At 38.2% G+C, this 15,538-nt stretch overlaps 1 protein-coding gene across 1 annotated transcript in view; it reads right to left on the bottom strand.

Annotated features, from left to right (window-relative positions):
* PATJ (PATJ crumbs cell polarity complex component) overlaps window positions 1-15,307 on the bottom strand; it is a 137,384-nt gene extending 122,077 nt beyond the window's left edge. The window contains exons 1-6 of the mRNA XM_087930370.1: window positions 15,126-15,307; window positions 12,015-12,069; window positions 11,744-11,910; window positions 7,610-7,792; window positions 5,793-5,932; window positions 1,562-1,757 (exon numbers count right to left, since the gene is read on the bottom strand). Coding sequence (XP_087786496.1) covers window positions 1,562-1,757; window positions 5,793-5,932; window positions 7,610-7,792; window positions 11,744-11,910; window positions 12,015-12,036 — 708 coding nt within the window. The 5' untranslated portion in view covers window positions 12,037-12,069; window positions 15,126-15,307. The remainder of the gene's footprint in view (window positions 1-1,561; window positions 1,758-5,792; window positions 5,933-7,609; window positions 7,793-11,743; window positions 11,911-12,014; window positions 12,070-15,125) is intronic.
* Window positions 15,308-15,538: the final 231 nt, after the last annotated feature.

Here is a 15,538-nt window from a genome sequence, read left to right as displayed (position 1 = left end):
AGCATATCTCTCCAAGCAACTAGATAATGTAGCCAAGGGGTGGCCAGTCTGCCTTAAAGCAGTGGCTGGCACAGCAATCTTGACTCAGGAAGCAAATAAGCTAACCTTTGGTCAACAATTGCATATATACACACCACATTATTACCTGAGCCTGAAACAAGCAGTAGAACACAATTGGGTCCAGACTATTGAAGAAACTTATGCTAGTCATCCTGACATGAAGGATGTTCCCCTTCCTTCCCCAGATTATACTCTGTTTACTGATGGCACCAGCTACTTACAAGAGGGAGTGAGAAAAGCGGGATATGTGGTGGTCACGCTGGATGAGGTCTGGGAAGCAAAGCCACTCCCTCCCGGAACTAGTGCCCAATTAGCTGAACTACATGCCCTCACCCGGGCTCTAGAGCTGGCACAGGGGCTGGCAGTAAATATATACACGGATTCCAAATATGCTTTCCTCACAGTCCAGGTCCATGGGGCTCTGTATAAAGAGAGGGGACTAATAACTGCAGCGGGAAAAGAAATAAAATACGGCCCCCAGATATTGCGTTTATTGGACAGTGTGTGGGCTCCAAGCAAAGTAGCAGGCATGCACTGCCGGGGCCACCAGAAGGTGGTGACAGATATACAGAGGGGGAATGAGAGAGCTGACAAATTTGCGCGTGAAGCAGCCCTACTAGACTTTGCCCCCCTTGAAAAGCACCTTGCCATGTGGGTGCCCGATGCTCATCCCCAACCCCATTACTCAGAGGAGGATAGGGACCGGCTAAAAGGCACTCGAGGCGCACCAAGAAGGTCAGTGGTGGGTCTTACCAGATAAGAGGGTGTATATTCCCGCTCATTTGGCCTGGGATGTTGTACATCAGCTACATAAGCAATTGCACCTAGGTAAGACTGCCCTCACAAAGGCGCTTAGGAGGGAGGTGTATATAGATAGAGTTAACAGCATAGCAGCCAATGTATGTGCCCGTTGTGAAATATGTGCAGCCAATAACCCCAGGCAAGGCCCGCAGCCACCAATGGGCCACCAACCCCGAGGCTGTTACCCCTTCGACTCTTTGATGGTTGACTTTACCGACATGCCTCGTTGTGGCCCTTACAATGCACTGCTGGTTATTGTCTGCACATACACGGGCTGGCCAGAATGTGTACCTACACGCACAAAGAAGGCCACTGAGGTTGCTCGAGCATTACTTCATATTGTAATACCAAGGTATGGGTTACCCTCCCGGATCTCTTCGGACGATGGTCCGGAGTTTATTCACAAGGCAACACAGCAGCTAGCAAAAGTTTTAGGTATTACATGGAAATTACACTGTAGTTTCCACCCCCCTTTGGGGGGCCGGGTGGAAAGAATCAATCGAACAATTAAGGACAAGCTGGCAAAGATATGCCAGGAGACACATCTCAAATGGACTGATGCCTTGACCCTAGCTCTGGTGGCGATACGTTGTGCACCACGCAGGTCTCCCCTTTTGAATTATTGTATGTCTAAGATGCAAAGATGTGATGAATATTCTTGCTAAATCACATTTTGATTCTTATAAAAAAATTATCTTACCATTTCAGGTACATTATCATCACTCACAACAGAAGACTTCCTGCTGCTGCTCTGGGTGGGCCCCCTGGCCACAACCAAATGTAAAGACCCTGTGGACTGTTGGAGCAATAGGATTGCTTGTTGATGAGAAATGTTTAGGTCCAATGGTGTATGATTTACAGCCAAAATCTGATCATTTTCCTTTAACCTTTGATCCCTTGGATAAGCATAGGTGACAGTTAAAAAACTTTCATCAAATGGTTACAGGATAATTCAATTAACACAACTCACATATGTATTAAACATTAGCAAGCAGATTCTTGGGTGCAGGTGTAAAAATGTTGCATTGCATTGAATTGCATTAAGTCACCATTTACGTACTTATTTTTTGAGTATGTACAGTTGACAGGTTTTGTAACACATGCTAACTTATAAAGTACAGAGTACAATGGATGGGTTCACATAACATACTAGTTCAAAGCCATTCAAATAACCTGGACTTCCGGTTTGAGCTTCTTTGGTGACAGACCGAAACCTCGTCTCTCCGAGGCTTCAATCCGTGCTTGCCGCTGGAGCGCCCCGAGCCGGCTGGTTTCGGGGCTAAGCCACCCCATAGAGGTGGTGAAGAGGGGAGAGACTGCCTGCAGGGTTGAGGAGAGCCGCATCTCTCCTCCCCAGCTGGCCATTACTCCCTTTCCTGAAGGCGGTTGTAGCGGTGGTCAGAAATGGCCACCACAAAGAAGAATTCAACCGGAAAAGAATGTTCAGGAGGAAGATAAGAAGAGAAAGTTTTGGTTGACCGGGTCAAACAGCAAAAGCAACAAATAAGGTACCCTGGAATTTAAACTCAACAACATTGTTCCCAAAGAAGATTTTGAAGCTGCGAAGGAGAGAGAGAAAGGAAAGGATTAGGTTTTTTTTCTTTCCTTCCTTATACTGACAGCTAAGAGACTTAAGCAAGAAACTGAAAAAAAAATCCATTTTGACATTAATAGGCATCTAAGCTGAAAATAAAAGTCAAAGGGATAATAAAGATTTCTGGACATTTAAAAGTTTTTAAAAGCTGGAAAGAGAAAAAAAAGAATAGAAGGGCAGGATCTGTAAAAATGGAGGAGACTGCCTGGAATTAAGGAATGGAACTGTAATTAAAAGGAACTTACAGTGAAATTTTAACAAGATTCCTCAAAGATACATTTTAATGGAAACTTGGTAACAAAATAATAGAAACCCAGGAAGAGAAAGTGGAAAAAAGAAGCAAGTAGAAACAGCCTTGGATTATTTGGATTACTTGGTGATTTTTGGTTTTTGCATCTAGATGACTAAAATTAACTGGGTGGTTGTTTAAAGGTTTTTAAAATGGTATCACTCTTAGAAGAACTGAAAACGGAACTTAAAAAATGAAAAGAAGATGCACAAGAAGGGAGAAGTTCCTTGGGCTCCATGTTTCAATTCTTAGAAATGGAGATCTGGAACTACGAGAAGCAACAAGAAACGCTTGCAGAACAAGAAGATTGGGACAAAGAAGAAGCCATCTTTAATGATCAAATAATTTTAAGGGGGGGAGAAAAGGGGGGAAAGAGAGTGAAAGGTTTAAGATTAGAAAAAACAACCAAAAAGAAGAACAATTTGAAAGATAAGTATAATATTAGAAAGCAACAGAAGAGGGGATTACAGATGATAGAGTTAGAAGTAGAAAGACGAGGGGGTAAAAAGGGGAGGGAGAAGAAGAGGGGGAAGAAGGCTAAGAAAAGAAGTTGTAAAAGACAGAAACAAGAAATGGAGAAACAGGGAAAAGATATAAGGATTGTAACCATAAGTTTGTTTAGAGATAATGGGTGAAAATTTAATTGTAAAAGGGATTCTGCAAAGGTACATAAGATAGCTTTGTTATATTACAAATAGAAATATCTTTAGAAAATATGATGATGGATAAAATATTTATTGTAATGCAGTGGGATGTTTGTTAATAAATAAATGAATTAAAATGATTGAGAGAATTAAAAGGGAACATTTTTAATTATTAGTAATGATTTATAAAAATGTAAGTGAGAAATATGGGAAAAAAAGAATTAACTATGGAAAGTTTATAAGTGTTCCCAAGGAAGTTTGATATTCAATTGAAAAGAAATGTTAAAGATGTTAAGATTTCAATGCATATTAATGATAGAATTGAATTGGAATGGAATGTGTTTTATTTACATATATATATAATTTTTTCTTCTTAAGAATATAGTGTCTATTTTAAGAATGTACCAAGAAGAACTCGATTGGAAGCTATGTATTATATTGAATGCTATAATCTTAAAGCTATACATCGAAGCTTAAATAAGAGCTTGAATGGATAAAATTAAAGGATATAAAGGTGTCATACTCTAATTGGTAACTACAGGGAAAAATTTGCTTAATAAGAAAAGATAATGTGAAATTGTAACAGGACAGACAAAAGTATAAATATAATGATTTGAACTGAGATAATTAAAACAAAGTTGAGAAAATTTAGAGGGGAAAAATTATGTAGAAAATATAAAATGGTAATAAGATATGGAATAGAATATAAAAATGAGCATGAAATTGAGTTTTGTGTCTGTATGAAGAAGTGATAACCTGGGACCATGCTATTTTCAAAAAAGATGTTTTGTTTGTATTTCGTTTTTGTGAAAACCCAAATAAAATTTTCAAAAAAAAAAAAAGGCATTCAACCAACCAGTCAAAGAGCATTATTCTACAGCAGGGGTGTCAAACTTAAGGCCCGCAGGCCGGATCTGGCCCACAGGGTGTGCTTAGATCTAGCCTTCGAGGCAGCCCTGGAAATAGTGAAGGACCAACCTGCGGTGCCTCTGCCAGCAAAAACTGAGCTCTCGCCCAGGCTGAAAATTTGACCCAGGGCAGCTGCGTGCCCCTTGGCTCCATTTTCACTGGCAGAGGGCTTCAGGAGGCCATCCAGGCCATGCCCCCTGGCCCTCCAAGGTCAAACACATCCCTGATGTGGCCCTCAATGAAATCAAGTTTGACACCCCTGTTCTACAGTATTATATCTATATATGAAGCAAGTTACAATGTTGGGTTTGATCAAGGTAAAGTGCCACCAAATTCCCAAATCCAGACAAAGCCTGGATCAAACAATGTTGTAATTTGGTTAGTTTAGTCTGGTCTTTAATAACAACTAAAATATGATGTAATTCACTCTCTGCCAATGGTTTCATAAGTATGTCAAATAAACAACTCTAAATTGTGCTGCACCAGTTGGATGTGTATCAACTATAACATTCAGATTATCTACATTTATGACCAAGTTTATCTAAGAAGTGAATTATGTTTAATGATGACATGTTTTTCTTTCAGAAATTAAATTCATTAACCAAATAACTCAGTTTTATTTAAGAAGACTATAATTTATATATCACCAACAATGATTATGCTTTCAAATGGCCTCTTGTCCATCAAGTCAGATTCATTCTAGCTTTTCCCCCAAGATTTCTTTTACTTCTTTATCATACCATGTTTAATTAAAAACCAAGAAGCATAATTGGGACTATTGAACAACACAGGGCAAAAGAAGAAAGACATGTCTCACCCTTCCAGAAGGAAACCAGAACTTCAGAAACATGACAAAATAACTCCCAGAAGTTGTCAAGAAATAACTAAGTTGCTTGAGCCTCTTCAATAGAGAACAATACGGTGTATTCATCACCACAGAACTACAGGTTGTCCTTGACTTAAACCATTTGTTTAGTGACCAAAGTAACGGCATTGAAAAAAATGACTTATGACCATTTTCACATTCAGAACCATTGCAATCTCCCTATGGTCATGTGACCAAAATTCAGATATTTAGCAACTGACTCACATTTATGATAGTTATAGTGTCCTGGGGTCACGTGATCACCTTTTGCGATCTTCTGACTGACAAAGTCAATGGGGGAAGCCAGATTCATTTAACAACTGGGTTATCAACTTAACAACTGCAATGATTTACTTAATAGCTGTGTCAAGAAAGGTTGTAAAATTGGGCACTTAACCATTTCTTGCTCAGCACTGGAAATTTTGGGTTCAATTGTGGTCGTAAGTCGAGGACTTCCTGTATTAAAATTATTATCTATACCACCATTATCCTATTTATCATTACAAAACTGACATGTGGTGCATTCTTCAAATCTGATCCGCTTATCATCTGGCCAGGAAAACTATAAAATCTATAAAATGTTAATAGGACATCTCAGAGTATTTCAAGAAGTCTTGCTAAATTTCTTACCTGGCTGCTATGCTTCCTGGCTGTACTTCTTTCACAAAGATACCAACTTCCCCAAAGCTTTGATTTTTAAGAGCAATCACACTAAATCCAAGGCCCCTATTAGATGGTTTCTCTATATCTATATATTCAATTTCCCTGCCCTGTGAAGGAGAAAAGTAATGTTAAGTGTTGTACATTATGATTCTTGATTCTTAACAAATGTATCTTTTCTTTTATGTATACTGAGAACATTTGCACCAAGACAAATTCCTTGTGTGTCCAATCACACTTGGCCAATAAAGTATTCTATTCTATTCTATTCTATTCTATTCTATTCTATTCTATTCTATTCTATTCTATTCTATTCTACCCTACTCTATTACAAATTAAAAATTGGAGTTGAAATTTCAAAATTCTAGAATAATGACAAACAATCAAAAGGGGAGGCCATTTAACATCAAATTATTACATGTGGGCGGGGATTTCAAAGAACTAGTCAGCTGCATGGTTGCGAGATGCTCTGTGGCCCCCAGACAAGAGACTGTAGAGCCGACATTTGACCCATTTACATAAGGTCAAGAGATTGGGGGATTTTCTCAACTCTTGGTGCAAGATGTTCCCCAAAGTGGGGACAATGGCTGGGAAGCCTCTCTTCCTAGATCATTCTACATGTATTCCATTTGTTATAAAGCCATTTTAAAATGTAATTTTGTGTGTGTATGTATATATGTGTGTGTGTGAATATATATATTATATTATATTTTATATATATATATATATATATATATATATATATATATATATATATATATATATATTCTTAAGTTTTCATGGTACTTACATGTATGGTATTCAGCTTTGTTCGGGTATTTTCCCACGTCATTGTAGTTGTGCTTTTAAAGTTGTAGCAACGTTTCGGCAGAATCTCATCTGCCATCATCAGGCTTCTGTATTGCGTCTACTTCTGTATTGCCTGATGATGGCAGATAAGATTCTGCCGAAACATTGCCACAGCTTTAAAAGCACAACCACAATGACGTGGGAAAATACCTGAATAAATATATATATATATACAATATACACACACACACACACACACATAATATATATATATATACACACACATACACTATATATATATTATATACTGTATTATATTATATTAATATAAACTCTTTCTGTGTGTGTGTGTGTGTGTGTGTGTATATCATCATAAGCCTGATGATGGCAGATGAGATTCTGCCGAAACGTCACTACAACTTTAAAAGCACAACTATAATGACGTGGGATAATACCCGAACAAAGCTGAATGCCATACGCACACACATATACTATATATATATGTATGTATGTATGTATGTATGTATGTATGTATGTATATACACACACACAGACACACACAGACACACACATTTCTCCTAAAAATACAGCTAGTCCTTGCTTAGTGGATAATTGGGACAGGAATTTCCATTGCTAAGCAATGCAGCCATAAAGTGTAACATTATGTAACTGCATCACTTAGCAAAGGCAATCCCGTCAATCTCCACTGCCGTTGTTAAACAAGGATCATCAGTCACAAAGCGAGGAGTCCGAATTGCATCCACTTTGTTTCAACTTGGAGTTACAATTGCCATACAGTATAAGTAACCTTAATATCAAAATACTATCTTTGCTAAGCAGCACCAAGCTTGGTGGTACTTTAGGCCTGTGAGGGATCTTGATATATGTATATAGATGCTAAGGAGGCAATGAGACTTGGTTTAAAAAAATTAATTCATGATTCAGAAACTGACTTTAGTAACCATACAGTTTGGAATAATGCACCACTGCATTTTTACCTTTGCCATCTTTTGGATTATCAAATTAAATTCATCCACTTCAAATCTGGAAATTAGTGGAGCCATTTGCTTATCATTCTGGATGTTCCCATTAACAACAGGATGTGGGTCAGCCCCAAATACCAGCAACCCTCGCCTAGTAAAATCAAAATCCACTGAACGATCTGGAGGCATATACCTAAGCTGTGAGGAACAAGAAAAGATGTTACCACAAATTCTAAATACTTAATAATTAATACAAAAGAATAGCATTAATTGGCATATAATACTGCTTAAATAAGATGGAAGTTCAGTTTGAAAAACAACTTTCCTTTCTGGAATATTACTGAATCACTGAACATGTCAATATTCTCCTTATTATTTACCTCACGTATATGAAACTGCCCCCCACCCCCAAAGAGAATTATTTTGAAACAAAAAGGTAGAAAAAATAATTATCCTGATTTGTTATTATAAACTGACCCTTTTAGTTTAGGATTGATGTTATTTCACTTGTTGTTATTTCACTTTGTTCTTTGTTTTTTTACATAAAAGAACCTTTAAACACTAGAAAGTACAAATTTCTCAGGATTGTTGTGGGGTTTTTTGGAATTATATAATCCAGCCAATCCAACTGTGAAAAAGTAACAAATAATACTGGTAGTCCTTGATTTACGACCACAATTGAGCCCAAAATTTTTGATGTTAAGCAAGACATTTGTTAAATGTGTTTTGCCCCATTTTATAGAAGGTTGTAAAAAATGACCATATTATCCTGGGATACTGCAACTATTATGAATATGAGTCAGTTGCCAAGCATCTGAATTTTGATTATGTGACCATGGGGAGGCTGCAAGTGTGAAAAACTGTCATGTTACTTTTTTCAGTGACATTGTAACTTTGAATAGTTACTAAACGAACTGTTGTAAGTCAAGGACTACTTTTAATGAGATTGATCTGTATATATTTTCTAAGAAGGACATATTTAATTACAGTGATCTGCATCTTCATTTTCAAAGACAAAAAAAATCACAATAATCCACAAAACCTCTTTTAATCTTCAAGGACAAATCATCAGTGCCTCTTCATTTTGCTCCTGTCCACACACTACACATTTTAGAACCAGAGGACTTTTTTTATTTTATTTTATTTTATTTTATTATTTTATTATTTTATTTTATTTTATTTATTTTGATTTGTCAATCATTTAAAAGATAATAGGTATAAGTATATACATAGTTATGAATACATGAAATGGGTACATATAAGAAAAATAAAAGAAACAATAGGACAGGGACGGTAGGCACGTTGGTGCGCTTATGCACGCCCCCTACAGACCTCTTAGGAAAGGGGTGAGGTCAATAGTAGACAGTCTAAGGTTAAAGTTTTTGGGGCCATAGGAAGATAACAATAGCAATTAGACTTAGATACCACTTTATAGTGTTTTACAGGTCTCTCTAAGTGGTTTACAGAGTTAGCGTATTGCCCCCAACAATCTGGGTCCTCATGATGATAATGACAAGCCACTTTTGAAAATCTGACAACAAAACTGCATGGACTCTTCCATATGGTTGCCAAGAATCAAGACTAACTCAAAGGTTTTATTTAAAAAAAGTAGAGCAAACAGAATATCTGAAACCACATGTATACCTTGGACAGCATTTCTTTTCTATCAGAGACATTTCTAGCTTCAAGGTTTAGGCACTTTGCTTTTGAAAACTGACAAGAAAAAATGGCACTATAATGATTTATAGCTTTTTAAAGAAATGGTGTGCATCAGCGATTCATGGGGGACTAAGCTGTAATCCTATATGTTTCAGTAACATGTTACTCCCTAAAGCTTTCTTACTAGGTTGGAATATAAGTCCATATACAAGCATCTTGTTATTCTGTATCAAATAAAATACAGTTTAAACACATTTTGGCATAGGAATTACCACAGAAGTCACAAAACCAGTCTCTGCTGTAGACTGTTGAGACAAGAATACAGTCTTTATGACAGCTATTAACTGAAGTGATGTAATGCTTTAGGGAATATCAGGTGAAGACTGGAGATGATCCAGATAAATATATCTTCAAAATTACACTGGCAGCTAGTATAGATAATACTGTAATATCTTATATGCAATAGAAGACTATTTACTTTGGCCCAAATTGGGGTGCTACTATTAGGGCAATAACAGAAATATAAGATTGTTATATGAGAGCTGAACTTGTTTTTATTCAAACTTGGAGGCAGAATGATCTCACAACTGCTATTAAAATGTCCATTGCACACCCAATGGTGATCAGGTTTCATATTTCCAATCGTTAATAGCACTAATTGTCAATGGGACCAGGAGACTGTTATTTTTTTCCTGGCTGATTACCTTGCATAAACCTCTAAGAAGTTTGCAAAATTCTTATTCACAACCATAGCTGTTAAAAGCCACCTGGTTCCTCCTTTATACTATTAATTGTTACCTGAGAATTGCTTTAGAATTTTCTTGCAATTTTGAATTTTTATTTCATAATTATTGTATTATGTGCTAATTTTTCATTATTGTTGGTCTTGGACCTTTTATACTTTTTAAATTTGATTTGAGGCTGTTTCTTGTCTTAAACCAAGCCTATTCCATAATAATGTTTATACCAATGTGATTGTGGAGACAAATCATGTAAATGCTCTGAGATTCTTCTCAGAAAAATCCCGATAAAAATATAATAAACCTTGATCTAATTCTTAGTGTTATTTTTGCTAAATAAAGTGTTCTTGATTATTTTTTTAACTGTCAAAAGTGTTCAGTTCTGCCATGTATTTTCACACAAAAGTAATGTTTAGGTAATCCTTGATTTATGACTACAATTGAGACCAAAATCTCAAGTCACCGAGCAAAGCAGCTGTTAAGTGAGTTAGTGTGATTGTTTCACTCAATGAATGCCAGCAATCCCAGTTATGGTCATTAAGCAATCTCCCAGATTGTTCAGTGGAATATGCATGGAAGGGAACTGCTCTGATGGTCTCAAAGGAGTTTGGATATTCTGGATCCGAGTTCCGTTTCTGCTCCCCTTGATAGCTCCTTTTGGTAGGCCACACCATCAGCCAGGCTCTCAGTGATGAGAGGAAGACTTCTCAGTAGACAGGAGGAGATTGCAAACTTCCTTGCTGGCTTCTCAACTGACTTTGGCAGTAAAGATTGCAAATGTGATCATATAATTATGGGGCCCCTGGCAACCAGTTGTGAGTGGGAACAGGTTGCCAAGCATCCAGCTCGTAATCATGGAACTGAGGGGGAAGGCATAACATTTTATGACAGCAGAAAGTGCATTATGGGCTGAAAAAAAACTTTTCAAGGCTGTCTTAACTTTGAACTAACTGGTCATAAGTTAAGGACTATTTGTACAAATATCACTCTTCCCTGATTTGTCATGTCAAATTTGTCATGAGTGGTATATTTCTTCTAACAGGTCATATTTATGCTAGATGTGGAATTTTAACAGACCAGGATAACAAGTTTGGAAGGGACCTTGGAGGTCTTCAAGTCCAACCCCTGGCTCAAGCAGGAGACACTATACCATTCCAACCAAATGACTATTCACTCTCTTCTTAAAAGCCTCCAGTGACAGAGCACCAACAACTGATAGTTTGGTAGTTTGGGGGAGTTAAAAGCCTATACATCTCAAAGTTGCGATGGTTGAGCAAGTCTGGACAAAATGGCAGGTAGAGAAAGCAGAATGTTGCTGAACTTCAATTACAGTTATCTCAGTTATACAGTTATCTTCATATACAGTTATCTCCCTCTTTTTTTCTTCTTCTTCCATAGAACCATGATGTCCGATGAAAAGCTTTTGGAAACTCAGAACCCTGTCCACTTCAGCTAATTCAATCAAACTACTAAATAATGAATTACAGGAAGAGGAAATGGTGCAGAATAGGAATAAGAGTAGACTAGAGTAAAGTAGAGTAGAGTAGAATAGAACAGAATTCTTAATTTGGCACGTGTGATTGGACACACAAGGAATTTGGCCCTAGTGCAAAGCTCTCATTGTACATAGAAAGTAATAAGTCATATTGATGTGATCCTGATACTTCCCACGAACATTGCTACCACTTCAAAACTATCTTGCAAACATAACCAATCAGCACCCATCAAATCTTTCTCTTTTATTACTCACTTGTTCTTTCAGCTGCTTTATTGACTGCTGAAGAGTCAGCACGTGATTGAATAAAGGGTTCTTAAGAGTATTGTATAGAAAAGCCAGATTATCACTGTGGGAAGTGTCTCCTTTCTCATGAAGTTTCATTAGTAGACGTTCCAGAATCTTCAGGATCTGCTGCTTATCTGATGGATTCCCCAAAAACATCATAACAATTCATTAAAAAAAACATACTAAAGATAATTGAAATGTTTCAACCATGTGATAAGCTTATTTCAAACATACTTACCTGCAATTGGATTTTCTGGCATCCTGGCTTATTTGCACTGTTGATTCAATATGGCCTAAATTTTAGAATAAAGATGCAGATTAAACTTTGACTTTCAACATATCCTACTCTGAAGAACATAAATGGCAAGCAGACATTTACATATGCCTGTTATTGCTCCATTAAAGGGTACAGAAAGAAGTGCGTATTATATTTCTTTCTGTACCCTTTTAATGTGGCAAAATAATATATATCTCTAAAGAGATATATATGTGTATACAAGTATTACCGTGGGTCCAGATCAATCTTAAACAAGCAACCTGGTTATTTACATGCATCAAGTCCTCAACTTACATTTAGTGACCAAAGTTACAACAGCAATGAAAAAAAGTGACCTTTGACCATTTTTCACACTTATGGCCATTGCAACATCCCTGTAATCCTCTGATCAAAATTTTGACACTTGGCAACTGGCATGTATTTATGACGGTTGCAATTTCCCGGGGTCATGTGATCTCCTTTTGCAACCTTCTGACAAGCAAAGTCAATGGGGAAGCCAGATTCACTTAACAACTGTGTTACTAAAACAACAACTGTAGTGATTCACTTTACAACTGTGGCAAGAATGGTGGTGAAATGGGGGAAAACTTATTTAAAACTGCCTTGCTTAGCAATTGAAATTTTGGCCTCAGTTTTGTTCATGAATTGAGGACTGTCTTGCCACACATAGAGATAGAATCTAGACCAACACAAAAGGTTTCCCATCACGTTGTCCTGCTATTATTTAAATATTACTTTCACATACATACTATCTTGTAATATGTATAAACTGGGCATTGCTATCAATAGAATCATACCAAGATAAAGAGAAGGCATGCTACCGAAATCTGTATTTTATCCCATGTTGAATGCAAAATTATTTCTTCTACAGATAAATAAATCAGTTCAGGGTAATACCAGACAATTTACATCATGCAGCATTTTCTGTTTATAATGTTAAGCCACCATGTTATGTTTGCTTAGCATGATGAGTGTAAGAACAAAATCGGGATTTGCATTGTATATTTCCTATTACTCTCAGCTAAAAATAAAACCTCATATGTGAACCAACAATGTGATAGAATTGTTTAGAACTGTAATTTTAAATCATTATCATTTTCCAATTAGGAAATCCTTGCCTGTTGTATAGTTAAAACATACTAATCTCATACATGCTTAAATACATGTATAAAGCCTCCTTAAATCTACCTTAAATCTCAGTTATCTCATGGATAAATTCATGTATCTTCTTCCAGATGTTCTCTCAACTTGTCAGTTTAGTTTACAGTTCCATTACTAACTCAGACCCATCTCCTTATTTTTTGAGCATGTGGAAGAACAGTTTAAAAAAAGTCTCACCAAATGGAAATCCTTAGGCTGCAACCGTGTACCAATTAAGAATAAAATCCTACAGACTTCAAATAGGATTACTTTCGGATAGGCATGTAACATTGGCTGACATCATTGAGAACTAAGGAATAAAATCAGTCACATATAAGTTAAATAAGTCACATTGTGTTTATTTAATGGTATTTGCAGATGATTATTAGTATGCCTATTCAGAAACTGTACTGAGTTTACTCCCTGGATAGGTATGTGTTTTATTACATCATAGTCTCAAGTTTCTTTATTTGGCCTTCTGTGTATTAATAGATATATATGCATGACAGGCTTTTTAAAACCTGACTGTACTTGGGAACTGGGATTTCTCAGGCATACAGTGATCCTGGAACTGCAAAAGCCTTCTCTCCAGTCCTGCTTTGGGGGATATGTAAATTCTTAGATGCAAATTCAGCAACAAGAGAAACTGAAAATTCTAGGACATTACATCAATCATCATCTAAGCCCTCTTCTGTTTTGAAGCATTCTTTCACAACAGATACAATAAATATAACCTCTTGGATAATAATATTCTAGTTGTCCCAGTATGTCCAGATTTAAGTAGAACATTGAAAGAATTTGCTCTTTTATATTTTTAAAAAATAATATTGAAATTTTGCTTTATTTGTGAGTTTTAGATTGGGAGTTTAAAATGCGTTCTGAAGCAAATCTATTTTAATATTGATTTCATAATGAAGTTTTAGTACTCTATAATGTCAATATTATTTAATATTTATTTCATAAGGATTAGTACTGTACTTAATTTCCAAAGTGAAAAAAAGCTATCCTAAAAAGCACACTTTCCATTCTCTTTTCTTCCATGCTATCCAGTGCATAAATATCTACACTTAGTGAACGAGGATTACTCTTATAAAAGTAACTTTTTTTGGGGGGGGGGGAATTCTGGGAATTGAATTGCACAAGTCTGGGGTTCCCAATCACATACCAAACCTTGAGCTTCGCCATCAATGACGGTGGGTTGTTTAGCCCAGAAACAGCCGATCAAGGATCAATACAGAGATCCCCAAGGAAGGAGCTCCCCTCTTCTTACGTGTTCACCATTTGGGTTTATTTATTCCCCGAATCAAGTTCCCAGCAAGGAACGAGCCCCCAAGCCCAGCCTCGAATCAAAGGTCAGCCCTGTTGAGTGGTTGGCAGCTAAGACCGCACAACCACAACACTGCTGCTGCTGTTGAACGTTTACCGAGCGTTTTGAGCCGAGCTGAAAATATCCCGTCACGCCTGTACTTTGCACTCAACTTAGCGGCTTTTAAGCTGTTCCCTCAAGGCTTCAACCCGGGCGACTTTCAAAATAAGCCACGATCAGGAGACGAGGGCAAAGTCCTCCCCCCCCCCCGCCCCCCGAGGAAATCCAGCCTCTACAGGGGCAACCGGGATCGGATCTAAGCAGATAGATAGATAAAATATAGCTCTGAACAAACGCCTCAAAGAAAAACCCTACCGCGAGGAGGGAGGGACGCCCCACCATAAAGGCTCAGCAAACCCGCCCACCCGAAGCGCAACAAGTTCTCCCCCAAGTCTCTCTCTCTTTTTTTCCATTACACTTCCAGCCTTCAGGAAGTGGCCGACTGACTGCATCTTCCCAGCGCCTGCCCGCCGGTTCTCCTCCCCGCTAAGAGGGTCGACTGGGAGTGGGGGGTGGCTTCCCGGAAGGTAGCCGGGAGCGCGCCCGATTTCGGCCGAAGGGCTTACCTGCTCGGCTGGGGGCGAGACCTGTCGCTGGGCGATCCTGGCTTGTTCTTACCTGGGCGGAAGCGGGAGTTTCGTTTTTTACCCGCACCGCTCCTTGCAACACAGGAAGCCGGCAGCGAGGGGGAGCCGCTGGGTGCTGAAGGAAATCAAGCCGGGCTCCAGGGTGGACGAGGGCGAGAGATCAAGCTTGCCGCGGGCCGAGAAGCGGGGAAGGGGGGGTGTCGCTCAGGTCGCGGACTGGAGGAGTGTCCCCCCCACCCCGGCCCCCTCCATGGGGGATGCCGATGGGTTTAGTTTCGGGGTAGAAGAGGGAAATTCGAGGAGAAAGGGAAATAATGAGTGGGAAAGGGGAATCGGAGACCGTGGACGGGAGAAATAGGCCACCCTTGCAGGTGTGGCTGGGTGGACGATGT

This window comes from Pseudonaja textilis, chromosome 3, assembly GCF_049901715.1.
Source record: "Pseudonaja textilis isolate UNSWEBS1 chromosome 3, rPseTex1.2, whole genome shotgun sequence".
Classification (NCBI taxonomy): Eukaryota; Metazoa; Chordata; class Lepidosauria; order Squamata; family Elapidae; genus Pseudonaja; species Pseudonaja textilis.
Note: the sequence above shows the minus strand (reverse complement) of the source record. Positions and strands in the feature narration are given on the sequence as shown.